Source organism: Apodemus sylvaticus, chromosome 16, assembly GCF_947179515.1.
Source record: "Apodemus sylvaticus chromosome 16, mApoSyl1.1, whole genome shotgun sequence".
Classification (NCBI taxonomy): domain Eukaryota; kingdom Metazoa; phylum Chordata; class Mammalia; order Rodentia; family Muridae; genus Apodemus; species Apodemus sylvaticus.
Genome location: NC_067487.1, coordinates 53,707,000 through 53,724,612, shown reverse-complemented (window position 1 = coordinate 53,724,612; position 17,613 = coordinate 53,707,000). Strand labels below are relative to the sequence as shown.

General features: G+C 38.5%; 1 protein-coding gene and 2 non-coding genes across 6 annotated transcripts in view; all 3 read right to left on the bottom strand.

The window, feature by feature from the left end:
• Kif2a (kinesin family member 2A) overlaps nucleotides 1–17,613 on the bottom strand; it is a 63,649-nt gene that overhangs the window by 23,092 nt on the left and 22,944 nt on the right. For 2 of the 4 annotated variants that reach the window (XM_052159999.1, XM_052159997.1), the window contains exons 2-9: nucleotides 11,551–11,645; nucleotides 10,890–11,006; nucleotides 7,811–7,865; nucleotides 5,748–5,870; nucleotides 5,000–5,100; nucleotides 2,688–2,783; nucleotides 1,217–1,271; nucleotides 680–842 (exon numbers count right to left, since the gene is read on the bottom strand). In XM_052159999.1, coding sequence (XP_052015959.1) covers nucleotides 680–842; nucleotides 1,217–1,271; nucleotides 2,688–2,783; nucleotides 5,000–5,100; nucleotides 5,748–5,870; nucleotides 7,811–7,865; nucleotides 10,890–11,006; nucleotides 11,551–11,645 — 805 coding nt within the window. The remainder of the gene's footprint in view (nucleotides 1–679; nucleotides 843–1,216; nucleotides 1,272–2,687; nucleotides 2,784–4,999; nucleotides 5,101–5,747; nucleotides 5,871–7,810; nucleotides 7,866–10,889; nucleotides 11,007–11,550; nucleotides 11,646–17,613) is intronic. The other 2 variants (XM_052160000.1, XM_052159998.1) reach the window with 1 other exon arrangement.
• On the bottom strand, nucleotides 8,335–8,404 carry LOC127667131 (small nucleolar RNA U2-30). The gene has a single exon (XR_007973791.1). It is a non-coding gene; the product is annotated as a small nucleolar RNA U2-30 (small nucleolar RNA).
• LOC127667132 (small nucleolar RNA U2-19) lies at nucleotides 8,505–8,584 on the bottom strand. The gene has a single exon (XR_007973792.1). It is a non-coding gene; the product is annotated as a small nucleolar RNA U2-19 (small nucleolar RNA).

Here is a 17,613-nt window from a genome sequence, read left to right as displayed (position 1 = left end):
ATAGACGTGTATGTTAGAAAACCTGAAACTGTAGTTCCAGGTGGCTGTTGGCCACATTGGTATTGGAAAATTAGCCTTAGTCTTCTGGAAGAACAGCTAGTATTCTCAATGCAAAACCATTTCCTCTTCAACACCTCTCAGAAATATCATATCCATGTGTCTATGATATGTGCAAATTAACTATTAATTAACATAAAAACTTGCAGGGATCTATGTGTTCCTAGAGCTTTCTATATAACCAGCCCAGCCTTAAACTCAGAGATCCTCCTGCCTCTCCTCTCCTCAGTGTTACTACACCCAGAAAAGCAAAACAGAACAAAAACTAATGTTTTGAAGTATTGCAGAGAGCTCATGTTAAAACTCAAGAGTTTCATCTGGGCAACAGTGGTGCATTGCCTTTAATCCTAGGCATGGGAGGGAGACAGAGGCAGGTGGATTTCTAAGTTTGAGGCCAGCCTGCTCTACAGAGTAAGTTCCAGGACAGCCAGGGCTATATAGAGAAACCCTGAGTTGAAAACTAACAACCAAAAACCTCAAAAGTTTCTTACATTTTCTTCAATTAATGTCAGAATTAATTAAAGCATGTTACACCCTGGAGAGCTATACTAAGAACATTAAGTTGTTAAGAAAGTAATAAAATTGTAAGAAAATAATTTTAATTTAAAACAAATTCACTTACCTGTAAACCATTTCATTAGGAGCTGAGTCATCAAAGGCGTAATCAAACCGAAATGTCTGATTTTCTAAGTACCTTGTTAAGTCTACTTTCTGTTTGGGTTCATGTACCATCACAACATCTTTACTAGGGATTGTGATTACATCAAGATCTTTCATTTGAGTTTCTAAAAGAATAAACAAAAATCAACGTTCAGTAATTTTCACAGCATTTGCTCTAATGACCCAAATTAAAAAAAAATGATTGAGGTCTCTAAAATAATTAATTTTATTTTGTGTGTGAATGTATACTCACTAGGGTGTGGTATGTATGTGAAATTAAGAGAAAAATCTCTCTCCACCACTGGCTCTCGGGGATCATTAGAATTGGCAGTAGGCAATCTTACTGTATCATCCCCGTGTTTCTTTAGATCAAGCCTCACAACACAGTCCAGACTCTCCTGGAATCCACAATCCATCTTTCTGGGGTTCCCCAGTGTTGGATCACAGAAGTGTGTTAACAAGCCCAAATTCTAAATTGAGTCTCTACAAAGCAGCATACCTTTTTTATTGAGTGGTCGTTTTCTTACACAAACACATATCCTATGTTCATCAATCTAGGAATTAAAAAACATTATTTCACTAACTTATAAATGCTATTAAAAACAATGAAAAATAAGCTATGGCTTTTAGGAATTTTGTAACATAATTATGGTGGTTAAGCTTTAAAAAACAAATTAGCATTGCACATATTTTAATTATTACTAAAATTTTGAGCACTGTGAAAACTTTGTTTTTGAAAACCTATTACTTGGTAAATAAAAATTTCTGAAGTATCATTATTCTTAGCACTAGTTCTTATTAAGAAGGTACTTTCCATTCATCTTAAAACATGATACATACCAAAGTAAAAATTTCTATTCTACAAATTGCATCTTTTCAAAATGTTTGTTGTAGGTAACACAGTTAGCAAAGAACACTAACAGGAAAAAACAAAATAAAATAAAACAAACAAACAAAACACCAGTATTCTCATATTACTGAGTAAAATAACTACAATTTTATGAATGACTTAAAAACCATTATTTTTAATTATATGCAAATATTATAATTATGTGCTGAGTTCCCCTGGAACTGCAGGTACAGTCAGTGGCCCTGACACAGTGCTGCTGGAAACCTTGAGGACCCTAACTGTGTCTTTCACACAGCCAATGTGCTCATGAGAGGTAGAGATGAGCCTCTTTTCCAGCCCCATTAATGATAAATCTTATTTTAAAATGTTAAAGATTAAAAATTACTTTTAATACATGATTTCTTGGAATAATTTCCTATCATCAGCCCTATTTTAGAGTTTGACGAATTGCCTGAACTAAAACCATGAGCTCAGGTATGAATGGTGAAATACCTAGCAGTATAACAAGTCCTGAAATATAGAGGAATATACACTTATGAATAAGAAATCTATCAGGACCTATAACATTCTGCTTAACACATATATTTTTGGTAACCAAACATTTTATATATGGTAATGCAATTATTATCTCTCCTTGGAAAAGTATTTTCATTCTGCAGCAGGTAATGAAACTATAGTTTTCAGCACTGGAATTCTGGTCTATTACAGCCCTTTAAGAGCTAAAGCTAGAATGATATGTATTTAAAAATAACAAATTAGTTTAATAATAAATTAGAAGGATTTAACCAAAGTTAAATAAACTTAAAACTGAGATCAAAGCCTGTGTGAAGGTCAAAAAAGAAACTAGGTCTCCTTATGGACCCCCTAGCTGATGTGCAGGCACCAGAAGTCAAGGAGGCTTTGCCTGCAAAAGCAGCTACGCAGGCAGCACTTCGAATATTAAATAAAACTAAAGAAGGTGAACAAAAAATAGATGAATCATCACTTCTGAAAATGTGGGACCTGAACGTCAAGAGGAAAGACAAAACCATACAAGGAAATAAAATATATAATTAGTAAGTGTGACTGTTTCTACTCATAGCATGACATCCCCAGAGTGATAATTCACAAAGGACCTTACAGGATCAGCTGTTGTCAGGGGTCTGTAATCCAAGCTCCCTCTGAAGTCTCTGATCATACACATAATTTCGTAATTTGGATTTGTAGCATCAACATCCTATTGGAAAACAGGATTTGAGCCTTATGATACTTATAGTTATACGGTATGTGTTACATATAATTTTGAAAATTGCAAATCAGACACTGCAATTTGTTAACCAAACTCAAAGTAAAACTAAAACTATGACACAATTTCCAAGTTCAGATTAATGTATTCAAAATCACTTTCACATAAATAACACAATTATGTTAATCTGCATTTATCCAGTGAACTCCAGTTTCCTCACTAAAGCTACCCTTTAGCTGTTTGAAAGAATCATCTATAATACGTTTCCTTTAACTATGTCAGAAAAGGCAGCAATGGAAGAGCACTCTAAGACCCTGGCAAAGGCCCCCAGAAAGGCTGGAACGGGGACACATTCTACAGTCCACCTCTTAGAACCCCTCACCTCGTGTTTCAATCATCTAAGCACCATCAACTCTGCACACAGCACTGTGAGGCTCCTGCAGTGGCAGCCATAGTGAGCCAGCCCCTCCTTCCCTACCCTGCCCATCACTACTGATCTTCCCAAAGAACTGCTACTATTTATTTTTTCTCTGCCTGTGCCGGTGCTATTGCCAACACATTAAAGGATTCTTTTAAAAGTTTGGTCTGCAGATGAAAGCATGCTGTTTAGTTACATACAAATGTCCTGTTTTTAAATATAAAGTCTTAAAAATAAATTACAATATGGACTCATTTACTACATTCATTTCCCCCTCTCTGTTAACTCTAAAAAAGCCAAGACAAAACAAAAGCCAATATGATAAGATAACATAAGACCATTTGCTGTTTTAATATATGTAATGTTATCTGATAATTTGTTTATTGTACAAAGATAATTGTTGGCTTTTTTTTTTTTTTTTTTTTTGACTCAGGGATTCAAGTAGCCCAGGCTGACCTGGAGCTTTTGTCCTCCTGCCTCTGTCCACCTGTCCCAGGTGCTTGCTAAGAGGCTCAAACCAAGGTAATATTTTAAGAGTTAAAAAAAAAAAAAAAAAAGGAACTGAATTCTGACTGCAATTTATTTTAAATTCAACACTGGTAAGGCTTTGATTTAAATTATAAAAAGCCATGGCCATGCCTTCCCGGCCTTCCTGCAATGAATAATAAATCACTAATACTCAAGTCAGGTTTTTCTATTCATACTCTGACTACAATGAAGATTTTTAAACTGTCAATAAAATTTATCTTCAGACCATCTTTATAAAAGGACAGCAACCTGCCAGGTGAGAATCAGAATGTGAAGCAGGAATGAAGAGCTCACTGGGTGTTTAAGTAGTATGAAGCTCCCCCAAAAACACCAGGTGGCACTTATGCTAAGTGTCAATAAACTTGTTCTGTGTATTCTTCTGGAGCCAGGTAACCTAAGCTGGTTTCAAACTCACTATGTAGCTGAGAGGCGGCTGTGAACTTCTAATCCCCTGCCTGTACCAACTCAAGTGCTGGGGTACAAACGCTGCACCCGCAAGCCTGGCTTTGTGTTGCTTATTCCCAGTAGAGTCCTAGGTTACTCTCAGGGGCAAACCCATGTATTCAGGTTGAGCACTATGTCAGGTTTAAAACTCTACAGTGAAACTATGAATTGTAGGCTCAACACAATAAAGGGTACTTGAAAATACTATAAAACACCGCTTGATGCTTTATATTATACAGGAAACATTCTATGATTAAATACAAACAATACAAATAATGAATATGATACAGATATGATTATTTCTAATATGTAAAGATTTTCCAGTTATTAAATATTTGCTAACATCAAAAGAGAATGAAAGAACAATACAATAGAGACCCATTTGCTGTATCTACAATAAATGAAAATACAAAACTGTTTCTCCAATTTCTCCATACTTAGCTGAACCAAGACATGTCCAAACAATAATTTTAAATTTATTTCTATTGTGGGTAGTTTTCCAAAACTTTGTATTTTCATGCAGATCTTTCTAAATAAAAGTCTACAAGTTTTCAATATTATAACATGTAATTTATGACTACACACAAACACTTTCAAGAAGAGAACCAATTTTAGGGCTAACATGTAACACTAAACTATAACTGTAATAAGTGAATGTAATGAAAAATCTGTAGCAGTAATTTATTTAAAAACTTTACATCATTTTTACATATAACTTTAAAGAAGTCCTTAAACTTATTTAAAAATCAACTATTTTCACTGATATAACCTAATTTTTTCTCCAAAAACCAAACATTTATGAATTTACATCACAAACCTGGGCTCTTTTTTCTCTAAGTTCTTGCTGTTGCAATCTCCTTTTTTCTCTTTTTTCTTGCAATTTTTCTACTTCTTTCACACAATTAGATTTTCTACGTGCTAAAAGGGAAAAGATGAGCTAAAGCACAGTTTTCTATTTATAGAATTACACACTTAACATATATTTTATGAATAATTTAGTGCACGTGCGCACACACACACACACACACGCACGAACGCACGCACGCACGCACGCACACACGCACGCACGCACACACGCACGCACGCACACACGCACACACACAGAGTACACAATGATGAAATATGCCAACCACCCAGGTGAATGTTACTTATGAGCTGCTTTAACTAAAGCAAGAACAGGACATTATACAGATGAGTCAAGGGAAATGACTCGAACACACTGACACATGTCATCTCTTGGTTTAGGTTTACAGACCTTTGAATTGAAATGGTCAAGAAGTGTAATTTTCTTCTAGAACCAAAAAAAACTAAACAACAAAAAAAGAAGAAGAAAAAATCTAGCCAGAATTTTAAGTTCAAAACAATTGTTATAACCTCACACAAAATGCTATTTATCTCCAATTAACTGACTAAAGTACTAATCACAAATCATAATTTATTGGCAAAATGCAATCTTTAGCCAAGTTTGTATTGGATTGCTTACTACATCAGAACTTGTAAGGCTGACCAAGAGAGACTACATGTATGCTTAAAATGACTGAGTCCTTGATACAGTATTTACATACAAGGAGGGCCAAACTCCTTTTTTGCAGCTTGAACTGGAGATATATCTGAAACGCTACCATTCTGTTGTGCAGAAGATGACTGCTCAGGAAGTTGACTAGGCCGTGCACGTGCTGAACCAACCACTAGAAAACAAAGTTAATTCCGGAAGTTAAACGTTAGCCATGGTAAAAGAAAAAGACATCCTCATAAATAGTTCACTCATGCCAGCAAAGGGCTCCTACCTATAATCCCGGCACTTGGTAGACTGAGGCAGGACAATCAAGAAATGGTTGAGACAAGCCTAGGTATTAATAAGACCCTGCCTAAAACTCAGTAAATGCTTGGAAGTGGGCGCACACACCTTTAAACCCAGCACTCATGAGGCTGAGGCAGGTGGATCTTGTTGAATTCAAGGACAGCTTGGTCTACAAAGTGAGTTCCAGGACAGCCAGGGCTAAACAGAAAAGCCCTGTCTCAAATGGGGGGAAAAAAATCAATAAGCAAACTGCCAAACTTTTCTACAAATGGTCTTAAAGCTACCAAAAGTAGTAAATCTACTCAATAAATTGACACAACTAAAAGATGTTTTTAAAGTAATATTTACACCGGGAAGGAAGCAGGCAGATCTCTGAGGAGTTTGTGGTCAATATGGATTTCATAATAAGTTACAAATAATAGTCTTAAAATGCAAACAAAAACCAGGGTGATTTTAGCTACAAAACTAAATACTAACCTAAAACCCAAAGCTAAACTGACTTTTAATAATCATTTTTATTTATTATATGTTAGTACACTGTAGCTGTCTTCAGACACACCAGAAGAGGGCATCAGATCTCCTTACTGATGGTTGTGAGCCACCATGTAGTTTCTGAGATTTGAACTCAAGACTTTGGAAGAGCAGTCAGTGCTCTTAACTGACTATTAGGGCTGAGCCGTCTGTCTCTCCAGCCCTAATAATCATTTTTAAAGATGCACATGAAACCTCGGTCTTACAATTAATTCCAGAATGTAAACATTCCCCAGAGTATACGTGCAATATAAAAGCATTCTCATTTTTTAAAATATACACAATCCAGACACACAGAATAAAAGTCCTTCCACCCTTCCTTACAGTCCAGACACCATTCTTTTCTTCCCAACACACAAATCTTCAGTAGAGTATTTCCCCAATGCAAAAAGGGACTTAAATATAAATAGAAAGCTGGGTGAGGTGGTACATATGTAATAGCACTTGTGAGAGTCAAGAAGACCAGGAGCTCAAGATCACTGTCCGACGTCTCTCAAGTTCAAGACTAAACTGGGCTACAGACTCCGTCTCAAAAAATGCACCCAGGCTCAGAAAATTTACCAAGTTACATAAATTCTTAAACAATTTGCAGGGTAGTGACGAAAGGACTTTCTCCTCTCTACTTCTAATCCCTTCTCTGGTGCTTCTGGCCCATCTTGTATTACCACCCATGCGTACAGAGAGATACAACTGTACAGTAGTTCTGAACTAATGAACAGAAGAGAGAAGCTAGTTTTGTCTACGTGTACTGGCTGTGAAACTCCAAGTCAGCTATAACTTACGCTCATTTAAACTTCCTTTTGCCAACTCCAAAGCTAATCATCATTAAACTTTCCCAAAGCCTTAGTCAGAAACTATGCTCAAACCAACAATAATGAAATCCACCTATGACACCATCACCTTCGAAATCTCTCCTCATTCTTTCTCTAACATGTTCCTCGATTTTTCGAAATTGAGTTTAAGATGAAGTCATCACATACATTTAAATTGTTTTTGTTTTGTTTGAATCTTGCTTTGTAGCCCTATTAGCCTAGAATCCCCTATATAGATTAGACTGGTTTCCAACTTGTAGGTATCTTCCTGCCTCTGCCTCCTGAGTACTCAAATTACAGGCATGCCTCACTATGAGTACTTAGATTATCAATGCTACTGAAATATTAGGGAATCAGAAACACTAATGATAAAATTAGTCATAGATGGTTTAAACACCAAGGGTAATATTAACTTTTGATATACCTCATCAAGGCCCTGCTAAAAAGTCAGTAGGAAAAATTAAGGGATAAAGTTTTACTTTACCTCTATTATCTCTTGGGGGAGGGTCATTCTTAATAGATGCCACAGTCCGTCGGTTCTACAGAAAAAAAATAGCATTTACTGATTTTTCCCCTTCATTCCTCACAAGTATCACTGCCTGACTACTTTTAATTAAATAAAAACAAAAGAAAATAGAAACAAAACCAAATGTAAAAAAAGCTATAAATAATAAAAACATTGCTAATTCATCAATAATCAACATCCTTTAGGTCTATATGTCTAAATTCCCCATATATTAATAAATATGACAAAGATATTGCTCTAAAGACCATATTCATTTCAGTTTCACACAACTCTATGGAATCATTCTTTTCTTTCTTTTCTTTTTTGTTTTTGTTTTTGTTTTTTTTCCCCGAGGCAGGGTTTCTCTGTGTAGCCCTGGCTGTCCAGGAACTCACTCTGTAGACCAGGCTGGCCTCGAACTCAGAAATACACCTGCTTCTACCTCCCAAGTACTGGGATTAAAGGTGTGCGCCACCATCACCCGGCCATTATTTTCTTAATCCCAAGCTCAGGTCAAATGTAGAAATCTTCTCATTTACAAAGTTCTGTAATGCAATTTTTTCATCATTACTCAGAAATGAACACACACACACACACACACACACACACACACACACACACGAGTAAGGAAAGAGAGAAAGAAGTGGAAGAAAGAAAATTTTGTAGTTTTGCTTCTCAGACTATGGAGATAATGCATCGAGGCACACGGGTGGGGCCTTTGATGCTCAGGTTTGGCTATTTCCATCACTGATCCACTACAATCAGAGCAGATGTCAGAAACCATTTTATTGTGAATGCCACTTCAGAAGAGAATCTGAAGTGCAGCTAAGTAACTGCTATACTCTATCTTGTCAAATCTATGTACAGGTTGGGGGATCTCTTATCTGAAAAGCCCCAAACCGGAAATGTTCCACTGTGTTCACATCTTAGAATACTTGTGCATGTGCTCTCATGTGTGTAAAATCGGGTACTGTGGCGAAAGGACGCAACTTTAAATGCACATTCATGTTTCATACATCCCTTGAATACACAGAGCCTAAAGACTGCGTGTGTGGCTGCGTGTGTTTGTAACCCAGGGCAGTTGGTATCTGATGTCATGTCCCACCTTAATCCTGGAGTCGCAGTTTCGCACTTGAACCTGGAACTAGGCTGACAGCCAGCAAGCCCAGCAATCTTTCCCTCTGCCTCCCACGGAGCTGTAGTTACAAGGGTCACAGCTGCTTTTTCTACTTAGTTATGTGGATTCAAATCCAATAATGGTGGTGCAAGTGCTCTTACCCAGGGATCTACAACCTCTCTGAAAAAAATGTTGCAAAATATTTCTGGTGCAGTTTCATTCTGACTAAAATTCATCGCATATGCGAATTTTCTTTTCTGTGACCTAATGTTTGTTCTCAAAAAATTTTCATTTTTTGAGGGGGCTGGCAAGATGGCTCAGCGGGTAAAGTCACTTTCTGCACAAATCTAAACATAGTCAGTCCTACCCCCACAAAAAATAGTCAGATGTGGTTGTGTGCTCCTGTAATCCCAATACTTCTACAGCAAGACAGGAGTCCAGAGTACACAAGGTAAGAGGTGAGAACCAGCAACTGACAGTGGTCCTCTGAGAGGACCTGGATGTCAAAGCATGCACACACCTATGCTCACACAAACCATGGATAAAATAATAATAAATAAAAATTAAAGCCTTGAATTTTGGAGCACTTTTGATCTTGGATTGAGGGACTGGTAGTAAATTACATCATTGGATCTAAGGAGGTAATTAGTATTGATTCTTTTAATCATCTGAAATATCAAAGTAGTATGAAACAAACCTGGCCAGTTATCCTAAAAAGATTTCATTACGAGTTTCAAAGACTTGACTACTGTATAGATTAAGGCAACCAACTTCTGATCCTATTTATATAGATACTAAGAGTAAATTCACTTAAAAACTAACCCACAGCAGATAATGTAGTTATACTCAATCCTACATTGAATTAGGTATTATTTGGATAATGGTATTATCTCCCAAAGTGGAGCCCAGATATCAGTATTTTAAACTTCCTCAAGTAAGTTTAAAGGAAAGCAAAGACTAACAATCCCCTGCGGCCTGGAGGGTGTGCAGCCTGGAGGTAGGATGCCACAGCAAGGGACAATTATTGGGCTTAACTTCAACATGGAATGGGAGGTGGTAGAGAAAACTACGCCAATTCATTAAAGCTATGAAGCTGTATATGGAAACAGTCCATGCACATTAACGCACTAACGCTCACTTTGCTTGTTATATAAACTGATTTACATTCCCATATGTAATTTCAAAGCAGAATATTTTGTAGAAGGTTAAGTCTCTATAATATATTTGCATGTTTATGCATGTTTTCCTTGCAACTATGGAGTTGATATAGGCTTGCAAGCTCTATCAAATTCATCTGTGTACTCTAACCCAGTACCTGCACAAGGCAGAGTCAGTGGAAGCCACTGACTCAAACGTCAGTCCTGGTTCAACAGTTCAACAGCGGGGCAGGACTCTCTGGTTGTACTTTCACACAGTCTACTGACTGGTCAGGGTTTCAGGAGAAGGCAGTGAGCAGTCTTTAATGGGACTGTGCTTTGCAGAGCTACAACTGCTACAGAGGAGGCAGCATTACTCTAAAGTTTTTCCTCAGCAACAACACACAGGCAGGTAAACTTCGCTTACCATTTCTCATCATTTTAAAATTAGAAAACCAGAACTTTGAAAGACTACCAGAATATTTATTATTCTTAATAAACAGCTAGCTTGTCAGTAAGTATCCATTAAATACTGACAAGAAAATAGCTATGACTCAACTCTTCTGAAAAGCTATCAGTCTCAAAAAAATTCTAATTAGGCAAGGAAATTTTATGATCTGATGATCTAAAGAATGTCATGAGTTTGGAACTGGACAACCTGACTTACGAAAGTATGTATGAATTGCACTGATACAGAGAGTGGAAAAAACTTTTTAAAAAGGAACCAATCAATACTTAGTACATACTACACATATTCTTCACCATCTACCAGTCTCAAATCAGCACACACACGCCCCTAACTAACCTTTACAATTTTGTTTACTTTTGAGGATGATGAGGGTGGAGGTATTTCTGGACTGGGCTCAATGTCTTCATCAGGTACAAGGTCAGGGTTAAGTGAAAAGATGCTTTCCAAGTCAATCTGTATAAACAAACACATGTAAGTAACAGAGCAAATGACTTCAGCCTAAAGTTTCACACCATTTTGTAAACTAGATTGTTTAGAACTGCAGTCCAGATACATTTTATGCTTGAAGAACTGTTAGTAAAAAGTGACCTTCAAAACTACAGAATTGTTACTTATATATAGCAACTTTCACATTTTGAGCCCTGAACTAATGAACAAATGATGTAAAGAGAGACTTTTTTAATTTGAGCTAATTTTTACAACTCACTGGAAAAATGATTTTTAAAAAAAATATATACAGGTGTTTTAACTGCACGAAAGTCTGCATAACACATATATACTTGGTGCCCTAAGACACCAGAAAAGTGTTGAATCCCCTGGGACTAGTTACAGATGGCTGTGACCCACCATGTGTCCTCCATTAGTGTCAACCACTGATCATCACCCCAGTTCCTATTTGAAAGTTCTTAAAGGAGTGATACAGAATATCTACATCGTATATAATTAATAGTTTATGTTTCATTTTGTATTCAGAATCTTGACTAGAAATGGTGTTTACCTCTTTGCCTTTTGTATCTCCATTTTCTATCCACTCAACAGTTACACTTTCATTATCTTCATTTAAAGATGTTACCATTGCTTGGTGTATTCGGCCTAAGGAATAAAACATATTTTAAAAGCAAGGAATGATAGCATTCTTAAAACATGGTTAATGACAACTTAGCAGTTTGCACACACACATATATGAACATAATATAGTCACCTATGTATGATCTGAACATTCTTACAAGGAATTTTTACAAAAATAAACTTTGTCCATTAGGTCCATTACCTCGAGGCCAGAAACTCAGAGTATTTGTTAAGAACAAAGTCTCCCTGAAAAGTGGTCACATTGACAGATAACGAAACTTCTTTGCACATCTGTTGGATCCTACTTCTATAGAAGACCAACTGAGAAACAACTGGCCTTATGGGACTGAGCAACTACCAGATTCTTGGACTTCCTGTTCACAGCTGACCATTGTTGGGGAGTTGGACTACAGACTGTAAGTCATCATAATACATTCCCTCAATAGAGAAAGACATTCCATACGTTCTATGACTCTAGGAGCCCTGATTAGTAACAGCAACTGATACACTGATCGAGCGAGACAGGGCGGTTGAATTTACTATGCAAGTGAGGATGTCTATGAACATCTGATCTCCAGTTTCCCTATTGTGCTTCTTAAATGCTAGGATTACAGGAATATGCAACCACATTTTTTTTAAAAAAAAACACACATGAACTGCTGCTTCCATCACACACACACACACACACACACACACACACAGCATACAAACTAAAAAGAGTAAACACAACAAATTGCCATCCGCTTAGGATTCAACCGCAAGACTTTATTCTTCTCTATGGTCAATACTAAGCATTAATTTTAATTCTACTACTTGGTTGTAGATATTGATGTCTAGTTACAACTCTGGTTCACTCAATGAGTCATACACACACAGAAAGACATGGAAAAAGGGGGAGGTGACTTGCTGGGAAGAATGATTTAACAATAGAGGGGGAGGACAGGAAAGGAGGGGTTAAGAGAATAAGCAAAATTCACTGCATAAATGTATGAAGCCACCAAAAGACAAAAACAGCCAAAGATAGATTTGCACCACTGTATGGTATGACTGCAATACTCTCAACTAGTCTCCACTTCTGATCATTTTGCCTCCATTTTGTTCTCCATAGAGCAACCACAATGATTCTGGTTTAAACTTCATTATAGCCAAGTATAGTAGTGCATATTTGCAATATCAGCATTAGGGAAACTGAGGCATAAGGATTACTGCAAATCTGAGAAAACAGCCTGAGCTACCCAGTGAGTTCCAGGCCAGATGGGAACTTATTTCAAAACAAAGCAAAACATAAACAGGAAGGCTGGAGATGTCGCTCAGCAGGTAAAAGCACTTGCTGTACCAGCTGGAGAACCTGACTGAGTTCACATCCCTAGAACTCATATAAAAAGCAAAGTATGGCCATGTACTGTGAACTTAACACTGCTGGCCATGGCAGCAGGCTTGCTGGATCCAAGCTCAGGGCCAGGAGCAGAGACCCCGTCAGGGGAATAAAGTGGAGGGTGACATCATCCCCACTTTCTTTACACTACCAAATACCAATCCTTCTGTGTGGCATATACCACATACACAAATTCTCACACATGCATGCACACACGCACAGAGTCACATTTTTGCTCAAAAATCTTCCAATAGTATCCATTCTGAGTAAAGGACAAAATGTTAGTCTATCAATCTGTCAATTAACTGATTAATAAAACAGGATCTTGCTATGCAGACCAGGCTGGCCTCAAATTCAGTTTCTCTTCCTGCCTCTGCCTCCCAAGTGCTGGTATTAAAGGCTTGCACCACCATGCCCAGCTGATACTCTTTTAATAACCATCTCCCCCCTTAAAGAATTCTACCTGAGCTTATAGCCTCCAACTTCATTGATCCCTTACTAGAGTGACTTGTGCCCTCTTTTTAACTGACTGATCTAATCTCAGACAATATTGTCTCTATTATCTCCCGTCTGAAAAATAGTAAGTGAAAGGCTTAAATGTCACGGGTGTGAAAACAACTGGACAGACACTGCCATTCTCTCCCAGTGGGCACTAGAAGGGAAGCAGAGCTCCCAGGCAGATGGAGACAGTCACTATGAAATAATGGGGAGAATCAGACAAGCCGAGAAAGAATCATTGGGAGAGATGGCTCAGCATGTTAAGACACTTGCCACCAAGTCTGATGCCCTGAGCTTGTGAGCTTGATTCATGGGACTCACATGATAGAAGGAAAGAAGCAATTCCCACAAGTTGTCCCCCCCCAAAAAAACACACACACACACACACACACACACACACACATACACACACACAAATATACTAATACAATCTTTTTTAATCCTCATTTCAATCAGAGGAAATGAGGTAACTAACTAGAGGAGGGTACACCAGTTGGGTCCTCTGAGAGAAACAGTAAGAAAAGAGTAGAAAACATTTACTATAACTTAGAGGAGGAAGAAGACTGGCATGGAAAGCCTGGACCAAGCTGGAAATCTGACACCATGAAGCCAAGGTTGTTGATGGATACGATGCAGCAGCATTAAGCAGAGGAAGCCTCAGACCTTCATGCAGAGCAAACAGGACCGTGGTCAGTGCGGTGGGAGCTTCACACTAGAAGAGTCCTGCCCTGGGTTCAAAAAGGCACACAAGCTACCTATGCCATGTTTCCCAAGAAATTTTAAGTACTCAGCCAAAAGATAAGGACTGTGGAGCTACTGACAAATGCAGGTAATCTGTTAACTGTTCTGCAATGGAAGGAGGTCCTCCTTAGTGATGCCAAAGCAGTGTGCCTACATTTAACAAGATCATGAAAACAGAAAATGAGTTGAACTAGAAGTGAAAATGGAGAATGGTCTCAAGAGTGACATGAGAAGTCATCCTGGGGCAAACCTAGTTCCCATCAGTCTAGGAGGATCTATCACTGCTTTATCAAACCTGAGTTCAGGCTGACCCACCAGCTACCCTTGCCCATGCCATCCCTGATAATCTCATAGAGGAATAACCATTAATCACAGTAACAAGTTTTGGGAAACATAAAAGACATTGTCAGTGTTTCATCAACAGCAAGAAAGGCAACAACCTGGGCCCCAGGAAAATATGTATGAATACCAGCTACCCTGATGAATAAGCCCCAGCCTAATGGGCACAGTGGTGCTCAGAAATCAGAGGCAGGAAGGCTACAACAACTGAGACCTATATAGCAATTTTCAGGTCTGCCTGCCTGCTTGCCTGCCTGTCTGTATATATGTATGTAGTATGTATATATGTATGTAGCAAGATTTTGCCTCAAGACAACAAAGAACAACCAGCAGGAAGTGGAGAGGCTATGGGAGGGGCTGAGGAGTGTGACTGGATCTGTAAAATTACAACATGATGAACAAATTGAAAATGGAATACGCATTCCAAAAGATTAAAAAAAAGTCAACCAATAAAAATATTCCTACTGCTTACCATTCCTACTGCACCATTTTCACATCCCAAGCTTTAAGAGGAGCTTCTATACTAATAACTAGGTGTAACGAAAAGTATTCATACAATAAATCACAATGTCAAAGTCTTGAACCTCTAAAACAGTCTATACAGACTGTCAATAAAGAGAAAAAGGAAATCAAGAACACCAGCATGAGCTGGTTTAGAGACGTTGGAACATCTGAAACTCCAATTGCCAAGGCAGAAAGCCTTAAAATACAAAACAGCCCGGTGGGGAGTAAAGATGGCTCAGTGGTTAAGAGCACCTGTTCCTTTCCAGAGGACTCGGCACCATTATGGTTTACAACCATCTGTAACTCCCGTTTCAGGGTTCCTAATGCCTTTTCCTGGCTTCCACAGGCACCAGGCATGCATACATGTTGTGCTCAGACATACATACAAAGTACACTCTAAAAAATTTTTTAATGCATAAATCTAGTTTAAAACAAAACAAAACCAACCAGATGCACCAGCTAACACTAAACTCTAGAGAAAGTAAAATGTAGCAAAATGAAGTGATAGTTGCTTTTGCCATATGACCAGATTAACTAAAAACCATGCAATCTGAAGCTTTCATTTTTACCAACACATACCTCTAAGAACAAACTTTTTTATAATTATCTTTTTTTATATAAATGTTTTCACCAGACTGAGATCACTTAAGACAATTTCTTATATTTTCTTCAAAAGTCTAACACACCCATTCATATTTATGTCCTTAATCTCTGGGCACTTATTGTATATGGTTACCAACTTCCTTCCCTGTCCTTATGAAAACCAACTTGTTCAGCACCATTTCCTAAAAAGCACTTTCTCCCACTATCTGCAAAACAGCTTCCTCGTAGTTGAAGCACATGTGCATGACTTGACTTCCTTATCTCTGAATCCAAGGTACACTGTGGTAACACTGTTGGAGTAGGTGTGGCCTTGTTGGAATAGGTTTGTCACTGTAGGTGTGGACTTTAAGACCCTCACACTAGCTGCCTGGAAGCCAGTATTCTGTAGCAGCCTTCAGATGAAGATGTAGAACTCTCAGCTCCTCCTGTTCCAATGCCTGCCTGGACGCTGCCATGCTTCTGCCTTGGTGACAATGGACTGAACCTCTGAACCTGTGAGCCAGCCCCAATTCAATGTTGTCCTCCTTGGTCATGGTGTCTCTTCACAGCAGTAAAACCCTAACTAAGAGAATTGTCATGAAAGCTTTACTCTGAAACAGTCTTTCCCACCTTACTATTCTTAAAAGTTTGTCCTGGCCTTTTTGCCTGCTTGTATAGTTTTCCCATTCCCAAAAGTAAATTAATAGTATAAACTATTAAGAAATCTGGCTGTAAGTGAACATCTTATTTGTGTTTGTGGATGCAGATGCACACACGCTACAAAACCCATGTGGAGTGAGAGGCCGAGCCGCAGGGCTGGTTCTCTGCTTCTACCATGTACATCTCAGAGGCCCAAGTCAACTGTTTGGAGTGGTAGCAGGTACCTTTATCCACTGAGCATTCTCACGGGCTCACAAAATGACTATAATAGCATATCTCTCTTTCTTATACTCTGGAATTAAATGGGTACAGCATCACAAAATAGGCTTGGTAGGTGATGGTAGGAAATCAAGAGGCCCAAGGTCACCTTTGGCTATACAGCCAAGTTAGAGGACAAGCCACTATATAAGACCCAATCTCTAAATAAAATCTAGAATTGAAAAAAAAAAAGCCACAATTATCTGAACCTCTAATGTTTGGCAAACACTCTTTAAATGGTCTTTGATGTTATTTCTGAGCAGAATCTCCCGTACAAGATTATTATAGTTTTCTATTACTGAATTTTAATAACTTTTCTAGACTTTTTCTATGGTTCCCATTTAAAACTATTTTTATCAGATTGTTAGAATGTGCGCGTGAGTGAAGTTGGAGTAGGTGTGGCCTTGTTGGAATAAGTTTGTCACTGTAGGTGTGGACTTTAAGACCCTCACATTAGCTGCCTGGAAGCCAGTATTCTGTAGCAGCCTTCAGATGAAGATGTAGAACTCTCAGCTCCTCCTGCACCATGCCTGCCTGGACGCTGCCATGCTTCTGCCTTGATGACAATGGACTGAACCTCTGAACCTGTGCGCCAGCCCCAATTCAATGTGTGAGTGTTCAGTTAGTTCGTGCGTGCGTTCGTGCGTGCATGTATGTAAACTGGGGTGAATGTGCGCTACATCCTGTAGAGGTAAGAGGACAACTGTAGGACGGCGTTGGTTCTCTCCTCCCACCATGTGGACCTGGGCATCAGACTTGGGATGGCAAGCTTGGTAGTGCTCTCTCCACAGAGCCAGCTTGTCAGGCATGTGTGTCAATTATGTCGTGTGTGTATATGTGTAAATATTCATCTTTAGGCAATGGGGCTTCTCTGGAGGCAACCACCGTGTTTTGGAGATAGTCTCTCACTGGGACCTAGGGCTATTATGCTGGGCCAGCAAGCTCCAAGGAGCTGCCTAGCTCTGCCTTCCCAAGCTAGGATTACAAGCGCTACCTCCAGTCTAGCTTCTCATGTGGATGCTGGGGACTTGCCTA